Raw genomic sequence first — 19,621 nt, forward strand, 5'->3', positions numbered from 1 at the left:
TATTGAGACTGAGTATCCTACTATGGGAGATCGAATTTCTTTCATTATTGAAGACTCGAATCTACTACCCTGGAGATCAGCTTATTTAGGATTACAACAGTGTGTTCCATGGTTATTAGTTGCAACTACGAACCTATTCAGTTATGTGAAGCTTTTCTGGTTCATATTCGGCTTACTTTGGAGCTTGATCCTAGCATTGTTCACTAATTCAGATCTGATCCAAGTTTTTTTGTTGAAGCTTCTTACATCAATTACTGTCCAGATATCTTCGTCAGTCTTATTTTGCATATGAGAGTTTATAAATTGGAGTTTTGCACACTTGTTCTTTCTTGTTTGAAGATTAATCAAGCCTTGAAGATTGGAGCTTTTCCTTACTTCAAATCAGATCTGGTGTTGAGAAGTACTGTTCACGTGACACTGTTCACGTGAACAGTGATTTGGTTGATATGTGTATCTTCTATTTTCCTAGTCCTAGTTGGAGTCCTAGTTTCTAATTATGTCAAGTCCTAATTCTACTGTGAATTGTTAGTCTTAGTTTCAGTTTGAGTTGTTTGCTCTAGTTCTTTTCCTATTGTAACTTGGAATCCTATCATGATTAGGAATTCCTAATCTGATTAGGAGTTCCCCTTTCTATTTGTAATTTCCCCTAATAGAGGGGCTTTCCTATCAATAAAGACAACAAGTTATTATTCTCTCATTCTCTCTTTTTTCTCTTCTCTCAAGTTACTGGTTATAGGTCCTAGGTTTTCTACATGGTATCAGAGCTGTTGTAACCAGTGATTGATTCTCTCCAAGATCTGCAATTTTGAGAGTCGTTTCAAGGTTCTCCGATTTATGGAGAAACCCTAGTTCATAGAAAGAAAAGAAGAACTAGGGTTTCCTGCTTGTTTCATCCTTGTAATTTTATTTATTTGGAAATCATGGGGTTATACATTGAAGGCTTGCGGTTTCTAGTTTTGGAAAATTTTCTGCAGCTATGTTGCTGTTTTTTCCTTTCAATGAAGGTTGGAGATCATCATCTGCTGCCTCTGTTTGAGAGTCGTGATCTACATTGAAGATCAATTCTTCCCTTTTGAGGAGATTAAAAGCTGCATCGATTCTTTCTTTTTTTCCAGATTCAATCTGAATTTTTTTCATTGAAGACACAAGATCTGTTTATTGCAGATCTGTTTCTGATTGGAGACTTATTTATCTGCTGGCCAGCCAATATGAAGATCGATGAACGCAAGTTTTTGAAGATTATTCTGCCTTATCAAGAATCGATTCTTCCCTCTAGAAGATCGACTTCTGCAGATCATCTCAAGTTGCTGATCATGGTTGTTCAGATTTAAAGTTTTTTTTTTCAGTTTGTGGAGATCGATTCTGGTCATCATTCTACAGATCAGATTTTTTATCTTTGATTGCAGAAATCGATGGTGCCACTCTTTATTTTTTGAAGCCCTTCCTTGGCCTACGATCCAATAAAGTCCTTCCCTGGTATCAATCAACCTCAAGGAGGAGATGTTGTTTCCGCCTCTGGTTCTACATCTCCGGCTGCCGCTGCTATGGCTCTGGTATTTCCTGGCTTGAAGGATTGGTTGATGGCTACTCACTGATGATTTGGTTTCAAGGGTTGATTCTTGTTGGCTTCGATTCCCTCAACACTTACTACTTTGGTTACCGCCCCCAATCTTACTGCCGTGGTGTTCAAGCCTCTGTTCCAGCAAAGTGTTTGGGTTTGCCTTGGGTGTTATGTTGTGGAGAAGAAGGGTACTTCAGAATAATGACAAGTATGCCCATATTCACTATGAGTAGAGTCCTATTCACCCTCTTATGGTATTAAATTTACGTAGTTAACCACTAGTCCTTTAGTTATTTGGTTTCCCCTTTACTGTTTGGTTAATTACAACTATGCCATCCCTTTTTAACTATGCTATTTACAATTCTGCCATCTTCCGTTATCCTCCCTTGTCCTTATTTTACTTTTCATTCCCAGTTTACCCTTTTGCCTAGTTGGGTTTATAATTAGATTTCAATTTAATTGCAATTCTGCCATTCCCCAACCAATAAATGTTAATTCCCTTCATGTCCCCTTGCTTCATTATTTTCCAATAACCCCTTGAAAATTCTGGTTATTTACCAGATTGCCACTCTCCATAGCCATTATTTTACTTATTGCATCCCATTGCTTTTTGTTTACCAAAAAGGCCCTTGCAAAATTCTAGAACTGCCATACATTCCCCTATTTGACTACCCAATTGACCCTTGAAAAGTCTGGTTTATTACCAGTTTACCCTTTGGCTTGGATTGTATTTAAAAATGGATTTCCACCGAATTACAGCCATGCCATCCTTTTTTTTTTTTTTTCCAACACCGTTCCCTTTCAATAATTCTAATTCCCTTCATATCCAATACCTTTGGTATTTACCCATAACATTTTTTGAAACTTCTGGTAAATTACAATTTTGCCATTCCTTCCTTTTTAATTACCCATAGAACTTTTAGAAAATTCTGGAATATTATGTTTTTGCCCTATCTTTTACATTATCTTTGTTATGTCCACGTGTACTACACGTGAGGCGGGGATTATGTACTGTACACTTGCAGACATTGTAGAAGCAGAACTTGCAGGAACACTTGGTGCAAAGCATAGACGATAAGAGTTTTCACCATTGCCAATGGGTATCTACTTCGTTATTAGGTTGAGTCTACCGTAAGGGGGAGATTGAAGTATTGAAATATTGAAGATATTTGGTTGTTTCCTATTTGAGGACTTTTGATTGGGTTGATACAGTTTTTTTCCGCTGCTTGATTCAGTTTGTTTTCGCTACTTACTGCTCTAGTTATTTCACTTCAAGATTCTAAGTCACTATGACAATCTGAGATTCATCACTGGATAGCTATTGAAGATCGTTGAAAGCTGCCTTTTTGGGAAGACATTCCAGTCCCGGTTTGCTGATCATGTCTGTCCAAGTTTTGAAGATCTATTTTTTCAAGTTCTTGAAGGTTTATTTGGGAGCTGCATTCATATGTCAAGCTGGATTCTACTACAACTTAGTTTTTTTCATTTTGTTCAAGTTGGGCATTAGTACCTGGTATGCGCCAACTTGAGGGGGAGTGTTAGCATTATTAGTTCTTTTTTCTTTAGTTCAAGCTAAATCTTCTTTCTTTACTTATTTGTATAATCCAGCTTGAGGGGGAGTGTTGAGAAGTACTGTTCACGTGACACTGTTCACGTGAACAGTGATTTGGTTGATATGTGTATCTTCTATTTTCCTAGTCCTAGTTGGAGTCCTAGTTTCTAATTATGTCAAGTCCTAATTCTACTGTGAGTTGTTAGTCTTAGTTTCAGTTTGAGTTGTTTGTTCTAGTTCTTTTCCTATTGTAACTTGGAATCCTATCATGATTAGGAATTCCTAATCTGATTAGGAGTTCCCCTTTCTATTTGTAATTTCCCCTCTATTAGAAATAGAGGGGCTTTCCTATCAATAAAGACAACAAGTTATTATTCTCTCATTCTCTCTTTTTTCTCTTCTCTCAAGTTACTGGTTATAGGTCCTAGGTTTTCTACATCTGTATACTTATCAGATTTGAATATTGGAGTTAGGAGTTTCTACCCTGCAGGAGTTTCCATCAAAAGTGTTTGTTTAATCGTTTGAAGATGGTTGAAAATTTATATGTTGAATTGTTTTACTCTGTAATTCATTATCCCACTGCTCTTTTCAGTTCACCACCTCCCAAAACATACCTTTGGCATATACCCATAACCACTTTGGACGATAATGGTATTCTCTAATTTGTCATTTCTTCCTTTTCCATTACCCTTAGCACCTCTTGGAATATTATCCTTTTGCACTATCTCATTCATCGTCTCTGTTATGTCCACGTGTATTACTGCACGTGAGGGGGAGATAATGTACAGTCCACCTGCAGACATTGTAGAAGCAGAATGCAGGAACACTTTGTGCGAAACATAGAAGATCAGAGTTTCCACCATTGCCATTGGGTATCTCCTTTGTTATTGGGTTGAGTTTGTTGTAAGGGGGAGATTGAAGTATTAAAGTATTGAAGATGTTTGGTTATTGCCTGCCTATATGAGGTTCTACAGTTGGGTTGATCATTTCTGTTGCCTGATTTATTTGTTTCCACTGCTTGCTGCCCTAGTTGTTTATCTTCAAGATTATCAGTCAGAGATTCATCACTGGACAGCTGTTGGAGATTGGTGAAAGTTTGCTGATCAAGGCTGCCCAGGTTTTGGAGATCAATTATTTCAAATTCTTGAAGGTTTATTTGGGAGCTGCATTCATATGTCAAGCTGGATTTTGTTGCAACTTAGTTTCTTCCAATTTTGTTCAAGTTGGGCATTAGTACCCTGTATGCGCCAACTTGAGGGGGAGTGTTGGAATATGTAATCCAAAATATTGTGGGGGTATTCTGGTCCTTTAGGGGTAGTTTTATTCCTATGTTATTAGGTTTACGTGGCTGCTCTTATAGAGTCAGCTAGTTAGGATAATTATGTCTACCGTTGGCTATGTGGGTTTAGTCCCACATCGCCTAGTTCAGTCCTTTGTAACTTTCCCCTCTATTATAAATAGAGGGGCTTACCTATCAATGAAATAATATTATTAATCCATTCTCTCATTCTCTCTTTCAACCCACAACATTAAACACTTCATGGAAATTACACATGCCTCCCTAGGGAGGTAAAAGGTAAAAAAGAAAAAAAAGATATAATTACAACTTAACATAACATTCCATTCTAGTAAATAAGAGACTAAAGTATCCCTATCTCTAACACTCCCCCTCAAGTTGGAGAATAAATGTCATGCATTCCCAGCTTGCATAATACGGTACTAAACTGAAGAGTAGTGAGGCCTTTGGTGAAGATGTCCGCTAGTTGATCACTAGTCTGCACAAATGGGGTGTAGATGCAGCTAGAGTCTATCTTCTCCTTGATGAAGTATCTGTCCACTTCTATGTGCTTTGTTTCTGTCATGTTGCACTGGGTTGTCAGCAATTCTCATAGTTGCTTTGTTATCTAGAACCGTGTAGGCCCTTTAGTGTTAAATCCCAACTCCTTGACCAATCGTCTCAACCATATGAGTTCACAAACTCCATGAGCCATAGCTCTAAATTCTGCCTTTGCACTGGATCTAGCTACAACAGGCTGTTTTTTGCTTCTCCATGTGACTAAGTTACCTCCCACAAATGTGCAATAACTAGATGTAGACCTTCTGTCTGAGATGGATCCAACCCAATCAACATCTGTGAAACCTTTTATTCTCAAGTGATTGTGTATGGCATACAATAATCCTTTTCCTAGAAAGGATTTCAAGTCTATGAGAATGCGGTATACAACATCCAAGTGCCCACTCTTGGGAGTATACATAAACTGGCTCACCACTCCCATTGCATCAGAAATATCTGGGCGAGTCATAGACAAATAGATGAGCTTCCCCACTAGCCTATGGTACTTCCCTACATCAACAAGAGAGGGACCACAATCTTCTCCTAGTTTGTGATTCTGCTCAATGGGAGAACTTGCTGGTTTGCATTCCAGATTTCCAACAAATCAAGAATAAATTTCCTTTGACATATGTTGATTCCCCTCTTGGTCCTTGACACTTTATTTTCCCAAAAATACTTCAGGGGATCCAAATCTTTATTCTCAAACTATTGAGCCAAGTGGGTCTTCAGCCTAGCTATCTCATCTCTGTCATCACTAGTCACTACAATGTCATCAACATAGACAATGTCACAATAAGGGCTGTAATAGTATCATTACCTCGCCGGGTAAATAAGGTGTAATCAGCTGGACTCTGGGAATACCCATTCTTCAGAATAACCTGTCTGAACCTCTCAAACCATGCATTTGGGGATTGTTTGAGACAATATAAAGCCTTCTTGAGGAGACACACTTTCCCTTCAGTTGAAGGAAACTTGAAGCTAGGAGGGGGCTGCATGTATACTTCCTCCTCTAAGTCACCATGGATGAAAGCATTATTCACATCCAATTGATACAGTGGCCAATCTCTATTTGCTGCAAATGATAAGAGGAAAGCATTCTTCACATCCAATTGAAACAATGGCCAATCTGTATTTGTAGCTAATGATAAGAGGACTCTTATGGAATTATGTTTAGCCATAGGAGCAAATGTCTCCTGATAATCAATCCCGTATACTTGACTGTACTCTTTGGCTACCATCCTTACCTTGTATCTCCCAATCGCACCATCTGACTAGTACTTGATTGTGTAGACCCACCTGCTTCCAACTGGAACTCTCCCCCTGGGAAGATCTATCAATTTCCAAGTACCAATCTTTTCAAGAGCCATCATTTCATCCGACATTGCTTGCTTCCACTTTGGGTTAGACATAGCCTCAATGACATTCTTCGGAACGGAAAAACAGAGGAGAGGGCAACAGTAAAAGCAAGACTTGCAAGAGAGAGAGCATTATAGGAAACAAACTTGGCAATAGGATTAGTACAAACTCTCTTTTCCTTTCTAACCGCAATAGGAAGGTCTAAATCAGAAGGAAGAGAAGGGATGTCACATGACTGAGGAGAATGGAACTCAGGATGTGGATCCAAAGAGGACTCTTAGCAGGTCTTCTTTCCCTTTCCCTTCAAACATTCACCTCTTTTGTACACAAATAACTCTTTTTCATTGTTAGCATCAACACCTGAATGTGTACCAATGTTAGAGCCAACACTTGATTGATCATCAATATCAACAACAACCCCTTATTTGTGTTTCCCAATATAAAAAAGAAATGGAGAAGTAGACAATGGTGGGAGGAAAGGGATATCAATAGCCTCTTCATTCCCACTATGCTTCCCCTGAAGAGGATGTTGATGAGAAGGAGGAAAGAAAGGTATAGATTCAAAGAAGGTGACATCTTTGGAGAGAAGTCGCCTTTGGGAAGAGGGGTGGTAGCACTTATACACCTTGGTAGATGAGGAATATCCAAGGAAAATGCATTTGAGGGCCTTGTGATCAAGCTTAGTCCTAGCAGATTTATTGACATGGTTATAGCAGACACACCCAAATATCTTGGGAGGAAGAGAGAAAGTAGAAGTTTGGGGAGACAATGTTTCCAAAGGGGATTTGGAGTCTAGAAGTTTAGTGGACATGCGATTGATTAAAAAGGTAGCAATGAGAAGAGCTTCGGACCAAAAGGTTTTAGGAACATGCACGCCAAATAAAAGACTTCTAGTAACCTCTAATAAATGACGATTTTTCCTCTTAGCTACCCCATTCTGGTGGGGTGTGTCAACACAAGCTACTTGATGGATAATGCCATTATCAGTGAAAAAGTTTTGAAGGCTACCATACATGTACTCCCCTCCTTTATCAGAACCATAGTTATCAAGGCGTCGCCAAGGCATCGCCATGGCGTCCAGGCTCCTTGGTCGCCTTGAACGCCTTGGGCGCCATGGCGGGCGCCTTGCCGCCATGGCGGTGTCACCTTAAATTTTGTCCCTCTAAAAAGCCATGGTCGCTTTCCCGCCTTGATAACTATGATCAGAACGAACAATTTTGATTTTAGTTTCAAACTGAGTAAAAACCATCTGATAGAAATTTTTAAAGGCATCATAGACATCAGTTTTATATTTCATCAAAAAGGTCCAAGTGGACCGAGAATAATCATCAACAAATGAGACGAAATAATTGTAACTAGATAAAGATGTAGTGGAGAAGGTCCCCAAACATGAGTATGCACAATATGGAAGGGAACAATGGATCTATGGCCATTGTAAGGATAATAAGAACAACAATGTTTAGCAAATAGGCAAGGTTCACACTGAAATACATGGGAAGAAGGAATTGAAGAAAACAAATGTGGCAATTTTTGTCTCATAACACTGAAAGAAGGGTGACCCAAACGTTGATGCCACAACATCACAAAGTCAACGGTACTAGTGTCACTGCGCCCACATGCATAAGACTGAGCAGTAGGTAGAGGGGATGTTCCTGGATGAAGAAGGTAGAGTCCCTCCTCCTCACGTCCATTGCCAATAATCCTTTTTGTCACCAAATCCTGAAAAACACAATGAGATGGATAAAAGTGACACAATAATTCAAGGATTTGGTTAGGTGGCTCACAGATAAGAGATGAGTGTTAAACTAAGGAACATGAATAACAGAGTCAAGGGAGATAGATGAAGTGACACGGACACTACCCTTACAAGAAACAGAAGAAAGGGAACCATCAACAACCCTAACCTTATTCTTACCAAAACAAATAGAGTAGGAGTCATGAAACTGAGATATGACGGTCATATGTTCAGTGGCTCCAAAGTCAATGACCCACGTAGAGGTAGTGGAAGGAGTAGATGTAGAGGCCTATAAAGTGGGAGCTGAAGAATCTGACACTGTAGGTGTAGAAGTAGAGCGATTCAGATATGGCAAAACCCTGCAAAATGCGGCAATATCATCCTGAGTGAGAGATCTGATGTCGGTCTGTAGTCTAGATGGAGATCCCATGGGGGCAACCTTAGTCATCAAAGTGTGGGCTCTGGCTCCCCCTTTCTTGTTGCCTTGCATACCAGGAAGACAGCCATAAAGTATCCAACATCTCTCTCTAGTATGTCCAGATTTCCCACAATGGTTACAGCTGAATCGATCCCTGTCATTTCCTTGGGGTGGAACCAGGCATATTCCTCCAATAGCTGACATATGTAGGAATACATGAAAAAAGTGGGGTTGATACTCAAATTCAATGGGGAGTACACACTCTACCCAAACAGAAACAGTTCATCTCAGGTGAGACTTCTCCAAATAACCGCTGTCGATTCACTGACCTAGACAGGCTGAAGAAAAACACTTACAAGGTGGGAGTAATACCCAAAGTCAAATGGGGAGGGTATTCTCAGCCTAAAGAAGGTTTTCAAACACTGGTGAACATAGTGCATCAACGCAAACATCTCAAAGAAATTCAACACCGCAACATTCTTGAAAGTATAACCTCATCACACAACCACTAGAGGAGCTCAAACAACATTCCTCACTAACACCAAGCAGTCCCACTTCGAGAAAAAATTCCAGCAAGGAAAAACAAGCTCCAAATGTGAGGAACTTCACTTAAACAAACCCTTCGAAGGGTAACAACATCTCATAATCAACTCAAACAACCATATGAGGCATTTCACAACCATTTCGCCAACACAACAATCAACTAGGGAGTATACTCGACCTAAAAGAAAAATCAGCAAGCAAACAAACCACAGTTCCTTGATTTGAAATCAGGTCAAATGCATTTCTCGCAACATAATCTTATTCTACAGCAACCAATAAGTCCCACGTAATATAACTCATTAAAAAATAACAACCATTCAACACACCACAAGGTATTTTAGGCAAAACAAAGAAGAAGAGGTGAACCTGGTGGTAACTGGGAAGCCTGGGGAGAATGGGGTGTGCTCCCAAACCATACCATTCCAACAACCGAAGCCTTATGGGCCTGAAACGTATCTGCTGGGCAATTCTAGCAAGCTCAGTCCAAATGGTGGCTTAAACAAGGAGATACTCAAACAAGAAGAGGAGGCTAGTGGTAATGCATTTCTGGGCTTCTTTCTCTTCAATCGGCCTTCACAGCCCTAAAGTTTCCCGCATTAGGTCTTGAAGTTGATGAAAGAACTCTAGTAAGTCTTCTTGGAGTATTATCTTACATGGTACAGCCTCTATTGGAACCCTCTACTTTTCTAGGGTTCCAAAGAGAGGTAGAAAGAAACAGTGCAAGCTTGGTCGACTCTCAAACCTATTCTGATACCAAGTTAGAAATCAAGAATGAGTTGAATCAAACAAGAGACAAGGGAGTAAGAGGTGAGAAGGGAAGAGAAGAGAAGAAGAGAGGAGAAGGAAGAAAGAAGAAGAAGAGATGAGAGACCATTAGGAAGAGAGAATTTGATTCCTTTCCCTTATAATGTTTCATTAAACACCATGGAAATTAGACATGCCTCCCTAGGGAGGTAAAAGGTAAAAAAGTAAAAAAGATGTAATTACAACTTAACATAACATTCCAGGAAACTAGAGACTAAAGTACCCCTATCTCTAACAGTATTAACTGGTGGTGCAACTGCTTGAGCCTTTTTTTTAAACATGAATTCAGGGCCAAAGTAGAGGGGGGGGGGGGAGGGGGGAACACGAACTGCAGAATTATCAAGTTGTATATTTATGGTCTGTCACTTGTTGCTTTTAGGCCAAGGAAGAATAAAATTCCATCCTCTGATGCACCCCTAGTCCCCTACTATGACAACCGTTAGACCAATGTCAAATGGAGATGGACAGACTAGTCCAAATCAGTGTTTAAGCTTACTGTGTGGACCTTTTGATCTCTGGGCTTTGTTTTGGATTGTAGGAACTAGTAAGATTTAAGAGAAGAAAGCACTGGATGCCAATTTACATAGTCTTAAAATATATTTATTTATGTCTAGCTGAGCGAAATGCAGGTCAAAACCAATTTAACAATTAGCATTATTTACTAGTCATTTATTGATGGGATCCCGGGTCACAAAACCTCAAATTTTGGACACTATGGGCCCACCCTAAGTGATAAAATCTCAACTATAAATGACAGTGGTAATCTCGTAAATTCAGTAATCTGTTAGGCCCTTTAAAGTGAAGGTAACAAATAGTGGAATCCAACTTAAGAAAGATGGACTTAATTTTAATAGCAGGAAACTTGGTCTTTAAAAAGACAAATAGAAGAGTTTTCTTCTTCCTCTCGATTAGAAAGGAACCAGCGGTAAATCTATGTCTATTCCAGATGTGTGAACTCTCTCATACCAACTACCAAGTCCGAACTGAGATTTCACGGTATAGTTCCCAATTCATAACCCTCTTAAGTGCAACTAATGGTTACTCCCACAATGGCCTTTATAACTTCAGCTCTGCCTGGAACTTTGTTAGACCCCAAACCCGTACGGTCCTTTGGCACAATCTTGTTTGGTTCAAAGGTCATATCCCCCGCTATAGCTTCACAACCTGGAGAACCCTTAACCTTTGCCTTCCCACCCAAACTTTTCTCCTCCACCGTAGTATCCCCGTCTCCCTGACCTGTGCCTTCTGTTAGAACAGATCCGAAGACACTGACCACCTCTTCTTTGCTTGTCCCTTTTCCTCTACAATCTGGAAACAAGCCCTTTCTTTTATCTGGCCTCGCAACAGGAGACCCCTCCCCTTTGCTAGAGAGTGGCTCTGGATGCTCATGACTTACCCTGGCTGCTCTAGCTGTGATACGATTGGAAAGTTAGTGTTTAGCGCTGTTATTTATCACATTTGGATGGGAGAGGAACCTTAGGAGATGGACTTCCAACTCTAGGTCTTTCGACTTGATTTGGAAAGCCATCTCCTTTGATGTCTCCATGAAGCTCGGCTTTCTTCCTCACAAGCCCCTTTTTGACTCCCCAAGGAATAAGCATATTGTTATCTCCTGGGGATTAGATGTTTCTATTTTACAGCCCCCTTCTTAGTTGGTCTGGGGTTGTTTTTCTCCCCCCCCTCTCTTCCCTCTGTATATTCCCCCCCTTTTTCTCCCCTGCCCTTCTCGGGCTTTGGTAATATATTTTTTTAATCACCAAAAAAAAAAAAATATGGTCACTCCAAACTAGAAAGTGAAGAAAAGGTTTTTAAACCTGAAATCTGAACTGGCTGTAGGAGTTTTGACCAGACCTGAACTTCATTTTCGATCTCATGACAGAGGAGGACATAGGAAGTGAGACTTGAGGGTTGGAATCGCCTATACCAGTGGTACTTCCACAGTTCCACCATAGATCTAAGGAAGAAAAAGGAAGTAATGAGGGGGGTTGAACCTGCTAGAGATGGGGCTGTTGGTGTCGTTAGAAGTTAGAACAGGGCACTAAGAATGGTTGGGTGAGTGAGTAGCAGTAAAATAGGAAGAAGAAAGAGGAAGAACAAAACAGAAATGAAAGAAGGAAAGAAGGTTAAGAATACCTGAGCAGGAACGACAACGAAACCAGGGAGGGTGAGAGAGGGAAGGAGATACGGCCAACCAATAGGCTATCACAACACAACACAGCAACTCAACTTCTTTCTTCAAGTCATTCTATTCAATCTTTCTCTATCGTATCACAAGCATATTTAAAGAAAAATAAAGACTCCTCTAAAACTGAAATAGGTTTCTACTCTAACTAGGAAACTATTAAACCAAATCCCTTCTACTTATATCTCAAACAAATAAAATTAAGTCAAAATTACAAGATTAACCCCAAAAAACAAACAAATAAACCCCTACCAGTCCTTATTAAACCAGAAGTCTACTAGGCTGGTTTTGCTTGGATCTGGGTTTCCAGATCAGGCCATGCCGGTCCAGCCATGATAATACTACTGAATCATTTATATCATGGTGAACTTCAGAGCCTAAGTAAACTTTTCATCAATCTTCTTATAGAAGTCTCAAGCTCTAGTTTTCTTGCCTTCATTAATGATATAGAACACAGGATAAAGAATCGTTAAGCTCTCCTCCTGATACCACTTATTCCCCCAAAACTAAGTATAAATTATTGACTAGCTGGGTGCCTTGAAGCGAAGATTGATACCGTTTTCAATTACATTCAAAATCCCCATGCTGTTGCTTAGATCAACTCCTTAACTTCCCTATTCATAGAATCTTTTCTCAAAACAAATGCCTTCTGTCCCAAATTCTTGTTTTCTTTCACAATTCCCATAGCCACTTGCCGGCAAGGGTTCTATTGACTTTGATAAAGATCTGCCACTCATGGACTTTGCTGTTGGATCCCACATTGGCTGTGAGTGGGATCATCCTTGTCTTCATATACCTGTGAGTTCCTCCACTTAACAGACTGATCTTTTGAGATGGACTCTAACATGATATCAGAGACAGGTTCATTTGTTGTCTTCCTTAAGATGTATACCCACGTGTATGCCAAAACTACACGTGAGGGGGAGTGTTGAGATGTTGGGATTTGAGGTATTTCCCTACATTGGTTATCTGGGACCTTAGATATGTCTTAATATACCCTTGGGCTATCTTCACCTATTGTTTGGGTTGGACCCCCAAGTGGTATTTCATGGGCTTTCCTACTTTATTCAACATTTGCTACTCAATATTTTGTTGTATCAAATGGCTCTTAAAGTTAGCCTCAAAATAAAAAATAGGGAGTTGGTGTAGTTGCCAAATCTTTGCTGTATCTGAAGAGCACATTGAAAGCAAAGATAAGAAGCTGGCAGTAGGTCACAGTTGTTGTCTTAAGGTCAAGTTACATCCTTGAGAGAGGAACTTACTTTTACATGGGGCTAGACTTGTCTTTAACTCTTTCAATAACTGGATCTCAAATAGCCTTTTATTTTTGTCGCTTCCTGTTGGGGTCCAAGATAGGAGGTAGGGAACACACTCAATTTATGTCCGCTTAGTGCACCAAGTAGGTTAAATCCAATGTTGATTAGGAAAAAAGTGCTAGACCCTATGTGCCGCGAAACAAGGCATCCCACTACTGAGCTTCTTCGCTCCCATAATCAAGAATTCAAGACTATTAGCCTGTTAGTGGTTCTTGCTTTTCTGTTGAAAGGGCACTAGGATCCGTATTCAGATAACTATTTCAAGTGGGAGCACTTGGGTAGTTTGAGGTGCTTGTACTGGGGGTGCAAGGGAGCAAAAGTTGCTAAATACCTTGAATTTTCTGTGTGACAACCGCTTATCCAAAAAGCTCGAGCTGTTAGGAAGGGCACACAACAATATATATCGAACAGGCTGTTTACTGACACTGTTGTGTTTGTGGCCCATTTGTGCTGAATATCAGGCTTTATTTACATGAGGTTTTTGATGCCATGTCCCACCTGGCTGTTTCATTTTACTCTTGAATGCTCTCAGCATATCTCCATTTTATTTCTTGAATACTTTCAGCAGTAAAATGCTTAAGCCTCTGACTTTGATGAATCGTATGAATTGAAAACATTAGAATGCACCAAGGGAACCAAAATAGGCTGGGATGGTCCCAAGTCTTTATTGGAACTCTCCGATAGGTTTCTCTATATTATTTTGTACCCTTCATACAAGAGTTTAGGCCTTTCTCCGGAAGAAACTAACTGTTTTGTGTAACTAATTTAATTTACTCTCACAACTCCATTCATCAGCATGTGAAGAAATGTAAAACACTCTTTTAAGTAGTTTTGTACATGCTCATCCTCACACTGTTTAGTGTGTAGATGATTTTATTTTTTCAGGGGGGTGATGAGTTTATATAAATTCTTTCTATCGCAATACAGGGTTGTGGAATCCGAAGAAACTTCATTATTGATGCTGCTTCGAAGGTAAGTTTTTAGATGTATGTCTTTGAACAGGAAATTTAGCTTGGACATCCCCAATCAATTTATTTTTCCATGATACAGATGCCCATGCTTCGGATATTAGCACTGGATCTGTGTGATGCAAATGAAGGTGGCTTCGATAGTCCTAGCGTAAGTTATATAAGGCTTCAAACCTTTTATTTTGAAGTTGATATACTCTGGGAAATTCTAATTGACACTAGTGGGTAGTGGCCTTGATTTTTCCGAACCATCACTGAGAAACATTTGACGGATCTCTTTGGTCAAGAATCACATTATGAGGTGGCAGTGCCCACTGAAATATTGCATTGTGTATGTTCCCAAACTATCTGATTGACAATGCCGGTGAAGGGGGGGGGGGGTGGAAGATCTGTTTTGGAAGATTCTCCTTGGGTCTACATTGTGGATGCCTCTCTGGATTCTGACCACATGTCAGATTATGCAGTATTGGAGATCCAAAGGAGCAGATTCACACATCTTCTAAACAAAGAGTGCTTCATCTGACACCCCCTTAGTTCCTTACTTCATCTTTTTCTGTTCTGTGAAGTTTCTCTTAAATTTCTTGTGTCCTAATGGTTCAGTGATGCCTCATTAGTCATTATTTCTCTACATTCCTTTCTCCCCTATCATTTAAAGACCATGAATAGGTAGAAGACCAATACATTTGAAAGACCTTGTTACTCATTTGTTAGCACGTAGTCATTGAGGGAATCTGCTCTTTCTTTATGACTTTTAGAAGTCAAAGGGTTGAAATTGTCTTTTTCTTATAAAAAAAGGATTGTTTTTCTTCTCCACGTACATTGTAGATTCAATTCAACTGTTTGTATTTCTGTCCATGAATTATTCTTGTTGGAGACAAGATTGGCAAAGAATCCTTTCATATATGCAAATATTGAAATGCAGGGATACAAACTAATGTAGTTCAGAGTTATAGAAAGACTCTAGAAACATGAACTACAATTATATCAGGATCTATGTAGAATCAATACGAAGGGAGCAGGACAGAATTGATAGTAGTAATGGGGAGAATTTATATAACTCTCAGACCAACTGCCTGATTCGCCTGAAAGTCTGGTTGAGTATTCATTTTTGTCAAGGTTCAAAAACTTGTCTCAAGGAGGTGTCTCGACCAGGTCAAGATTCTCGAGATCTCAAACTCGCCGGTGCATGTTTTTTTTGGTTTCGGTTTGATGTTTCAGGGGGCAAATGGCCATAGTTGGCTCTGAAACTTTAAAAGAAGCTTGTTTTAGGTTTAATAAATATATTTAAATCTTCAAATTGTAAAAAAGAAAAAAGCACCCAATTTTGTGCTTTGGATTTGCACCCTTGGCCTAGCAGTAAACGTTGAATCCTTATGTAATATTTGCCTATATACATTGTTTGAGTGCTATGAGACATACTGAGCTAATAAAACATGTAAATTATGCAACAATGGAGGAAGACACATAATATTGAATAATTATTTAAGAAATAGTTAAGGACTTGATGTAAAAACTACAAAAGTATAGTGATGAGTGGACAATGCATATTAAATAGACATCCAAGTACAGTGAACAATACATATGTTGCAGACACACCAGTCATCTATGTCCCAATAATACAATATTGTGAGTCTGTGACTGTCTAATGATATGAACTATGACATGCTGGATCAGATCCACTCATGGTCCGATGGAACTGACGTGCATTGTCTTCCGTCTGCATGACATATGAATGCCAGATCATAGTGTTCGAGAAGAAACATTAGTAGTTTCTTCTTAAGCAGGTCGAGATATCTGAGATTTTTGAGATTTCACCCAAATTTCGGTCGAGTTTACCGAAACCATGCAGATTTGGGTCTCGTAAGAGAACTCATCTCAACCAGGTCGAGATTTTCGAGTTTTTCGAGATCTCGCCAAGATCTCGGGGAGTTTTAGAACTATGTTTTTTGTCCGGTTTATCAACTAACAAAAAAAAAATCTTGAAAATCAGATGAGGAATTATAGATGATTCCTAGGCTGCTTAAATTTCAGGCTAAATTCAATAACTAAGAAATCCCAGCAGAATATGGACATCAGAGTTGATAATCAATTCAATAATAATGTTAACTGATAGCTAATAACCAGATTTGAAAGATAGAATTCAGTTTTAGCAGGTATATAAGCAGAACGTGAATTCGATGAATAAAGTAGAAATTAAAAGAAACCAGGAAAGAAGTAGTAGAACTATGAGGATAATAAGAAAAATAAGAAGGATAAATAGAAGGAATAAAGGAAAGAGAACACCTGGTGAAGTAGTCAACCAGATCTGAAAAAACAAGTCCCATATGCACAACTCAATAGCTCCAAAACTCAAAATTCTTTACTCAACTCATGCTTAATTGATGGGGGTATTACATATATAAAGACCTTTTGAAATTGCCAAACTCTCATAAAAAGGACTTGATGCAGTAGCACTCGACTGGTTGGACCAGCATGACGAGGTTTGGAAACCCAAACCCAGATGGAACCGGCCCAACCTGGGTTTTTTGTCTAATAAAGACTGGTAGGGGTATAGTTTGTAGTCTTTTATTTCTTTTATTATCTTGGTTTGTTTTAAATAGATTATGTAGGAATAGGAGATAGAGCTTGAATCAGTTTGGGTTTTACATTCCAGTTAGGTGTCTTTGTTTTGTTTTTCCTATATAAAATACTTGCATGTACCCAACGATAAAAACAGATTTGAAATAGAAAGTTGATTGGGTTGCTCAATGTGAGTGTGTGGTTACATGATTCTCTTTCTCCCTTGTAACTCTAAGATTCCATCTCCGATATCTTCCCATTCTCTAATTGGCCCTCCACCAATTTGGTATCAAAGCCGAAACTCATCCATCTTCCTCTCCTTGAATCTCTCTCTTCCCTCTAGTTAGGTACGCCATGTCCTTCTCTCTTCCTTTTCTTCCTTCTCTGTTATTCATTATTTTTCCCCTTTCCTGTTTCTTCTTCTCCTTCTTTTCTGTTTTCTTTCCCTATTCTCTGCTCTAAATTTACCGGGTGTCTCACTGAGAGTGGTATGACCTCTCTCTTTGCTCTTCTCCTCAATTCAAACTAGTGTTGAGGGTAACTCTAGGACAAATCCTAAACCATAGGTTTCCATCCCTAAAACCCCTTCTTATTGTGACATTGATCGAGTTCCTTTCTCGGGTTACCGCTAGTGGAAAAAAAAGAGTTTCAGACTGTTGAAAGATGGGAAGTCGACATGATCATACCTGGTTTTTGAAGACCCTTTGCCATGGTTCTAACCTCCACTACTCCCCCTTGCGAGCTGGATGTCTTGAATTGGGCATGTTATCTATCGAAATCAAAGGCTTTTCTCCTGGTTCGATAGACGGAGGTTGATGACCCTACCTCCTTTTTTTCACGATCCTTCTAATTGGTCTAAGGACCAATCTGCCCCCCACCCCTCCTATTTATCCTCTTTTTGTTTCTCCCTTCCAACTTTACCCTCATTATTCAATCTAATTTCCATATACCCTTTAGTTTTCAATTATACCTAGTTTACCCTTATTTTATAATTCTTAATTCCCTATGTGTCCTTTGTCTTTATTCTATCTAAGTGAACCCCTTCCATTAGATTAATTATGGCCCTGTTACTCCCCTTATAACTTTAGCTGAAGAAACTGATAACTTTATTTTAGAGTTGTTAGAAGTTATGTGATTAGGGTAGTTTGGGAACTAGCCTTTAGTCTAGTTGCGCTATTGTGTATTTTTTCCTTTTTAAATTTTCTTATCTTTTACCTCCCTAGGGAGGTGTATGTAATATTCTTGGCTTAGGCTCCTTGCAGAAAAGATCCCCTTGCCAAAGAGATGGTTCCTCCAAAATAGCAACTGTCGCCTCTGACAGTTCCTCTCCATACCTGAATGCATCGAAGATTTAGGCCCTGCCTTCCCTGGCTTCTGTTGTTGCAGACCCAATCAGGGATCGGTCTCGGCCTGCTCCCAGAAGCTCCTCTTTTGTTCGAAGACTTGCTCCTTCGCGTGGCCTGATGCACAAAGCTTTTTACCCTGGTTCTGCAAATCCCCTTTTGTCTTCACACAGCTTCAACCTCCCCCCCCCCCCTTTTACCAAACCCTCCTCTCCTTGAGTTTCCCCCTAATCCTGGTACAACTTCTAACCTTGGCCCCACCTTACCCTTTCGTACTTCTAACCAACCCTCCCCTTCTCCTAACCTGGCCCAACCTCTCCCCAAGCCATCCCCATCCTATTTCACTTATAACCTTCCCATTTTACACCCCCAACCCATTTATACCAGAACCTTAACCCAAACCATGACCTGTCCACCACTTCACCTCTTACCCGACCCACTCCAACCCATTTATACCCGTCAACCACTTCACCCCCTACCCGATCTACTTCCTCCAAACCCCTCACCGAACCTAACCCCTCCCACCCTCATCTTGACTTACCCATTTTACCCTTCACCTCCCCCACCCCCCTTTCCTTGTCCGCTGAGTTCCCCCCCCCCCCCTTGGGTTTAGTCAGATCTCCCCTTCCCCCTGCCCCTCTGTTCCCCCTGGTGGGACTAGTAGCTCCCTCGCAGCTCCTGTTATTGCTCGCCATCGTCCCACCCTTGCTTACTCCCGTAGGAGGTACAGAAGTTTCCCCTTAGTTCTCCATGTCTATTGGATTCATCTGGAATGTCAGGGGTCTCAATTCCTTGGACAAGCATCATGGCATTAGAGCCCTCATTAAGTCTTCCAACTCGTCCTTTTGCGCCCTTCTCGAAACCCGCATCCTCCTTGAGAATGCTTCTCGCATTATGGCGTTCATTGCCCCTTCTTGGTCCTTTATCTCCAATTACAACCATTCTCCTAATGGGGATCCTTTGGGACCCCTCTAAAATCTACTTCTCAATTTCTCACTCCTCCCCCCAACTTATGCATCTCCTTCTCTCCCTTCCTAACTCCTCCCTCTCCTTCTACCTCACGGTAGTTTATGCCTTTAATCGGCCTGCTAACCGTTCCTCCCTTTGGGATGATCTGGCTCTCCTTAAAGCCGGGACTGGATCCCTTCCTTGGGGGGTGGGAGGTGATTTTAATGTTGTCAGATTCCAATTTGAGAAAATTGGTGGCCGCCCCCTCGATTCCCAATCTGTTAATGCTTTCAGTGATTGCATCGAGGATGTAGGTATTGATGATCTTAGATGGTTAAGATCCCCCCAAACTTGGCACAACCGTAGAGGGGGAAATGATCGGATTGCTTGCAAGCTGGACCGATTCCTGATCAATGAAGCTTGGCTCTCCGCCTTCCCCCATTCCCTAGCCAATTTCCTTCCCCAAGGTTTGTCTGACCATTGCCCTTACCATCTTCTTATC

The 19,621-nt window shown here is 40.2% G+C and overlaps 1 protein-coding gene across 1 annotated transcript in view; it reads left to right on the plus strand.

Moving 5' to 3' along the window:
- Nucleotides 1–19,621, plus strand: part of LOC122647764 (BTB/POZ domain-containing protein FBL11-like) — a 65,674-nt gene that overhangs the window by 32,180 nt on the left and 13,873 nt on the right. Inside the window, exons 12-13 of the mRNA XM_043841087.1 lie at nucleotides 14,229–14,273; nucleotides 14,352–14,420. Coding sequence (XP_043697022.1) covers nucleotides 14,229–14,273; nucleotides 14,352–14,420 — 114 coding nt within the window. The remainder of the gene's footprint in view (nucleotides 1–14,228; nucleotides 14,274–14,351; nucleotides 14,421–19,621) is intronic.

This window comes from Telopea speciosissima, unplaced genomic scaffold (assembly GCF_018873765.1).
Source record: "Telopea speciosissima isolate NSW1024214 ecotype Mountain lineage unplaced genomic scaffold, Tspe_v1 Tspe_v1.0145, whole genome shotgun sequence".
In the NCBI taxonomy this organism is placed as follows: domain Eukaryota; kingdom Viridiplantae; phylum Streptophyta; class Magnoliopsida; order Proteales; family Proteaceae; genus Telopea; species Telopea speciosissima.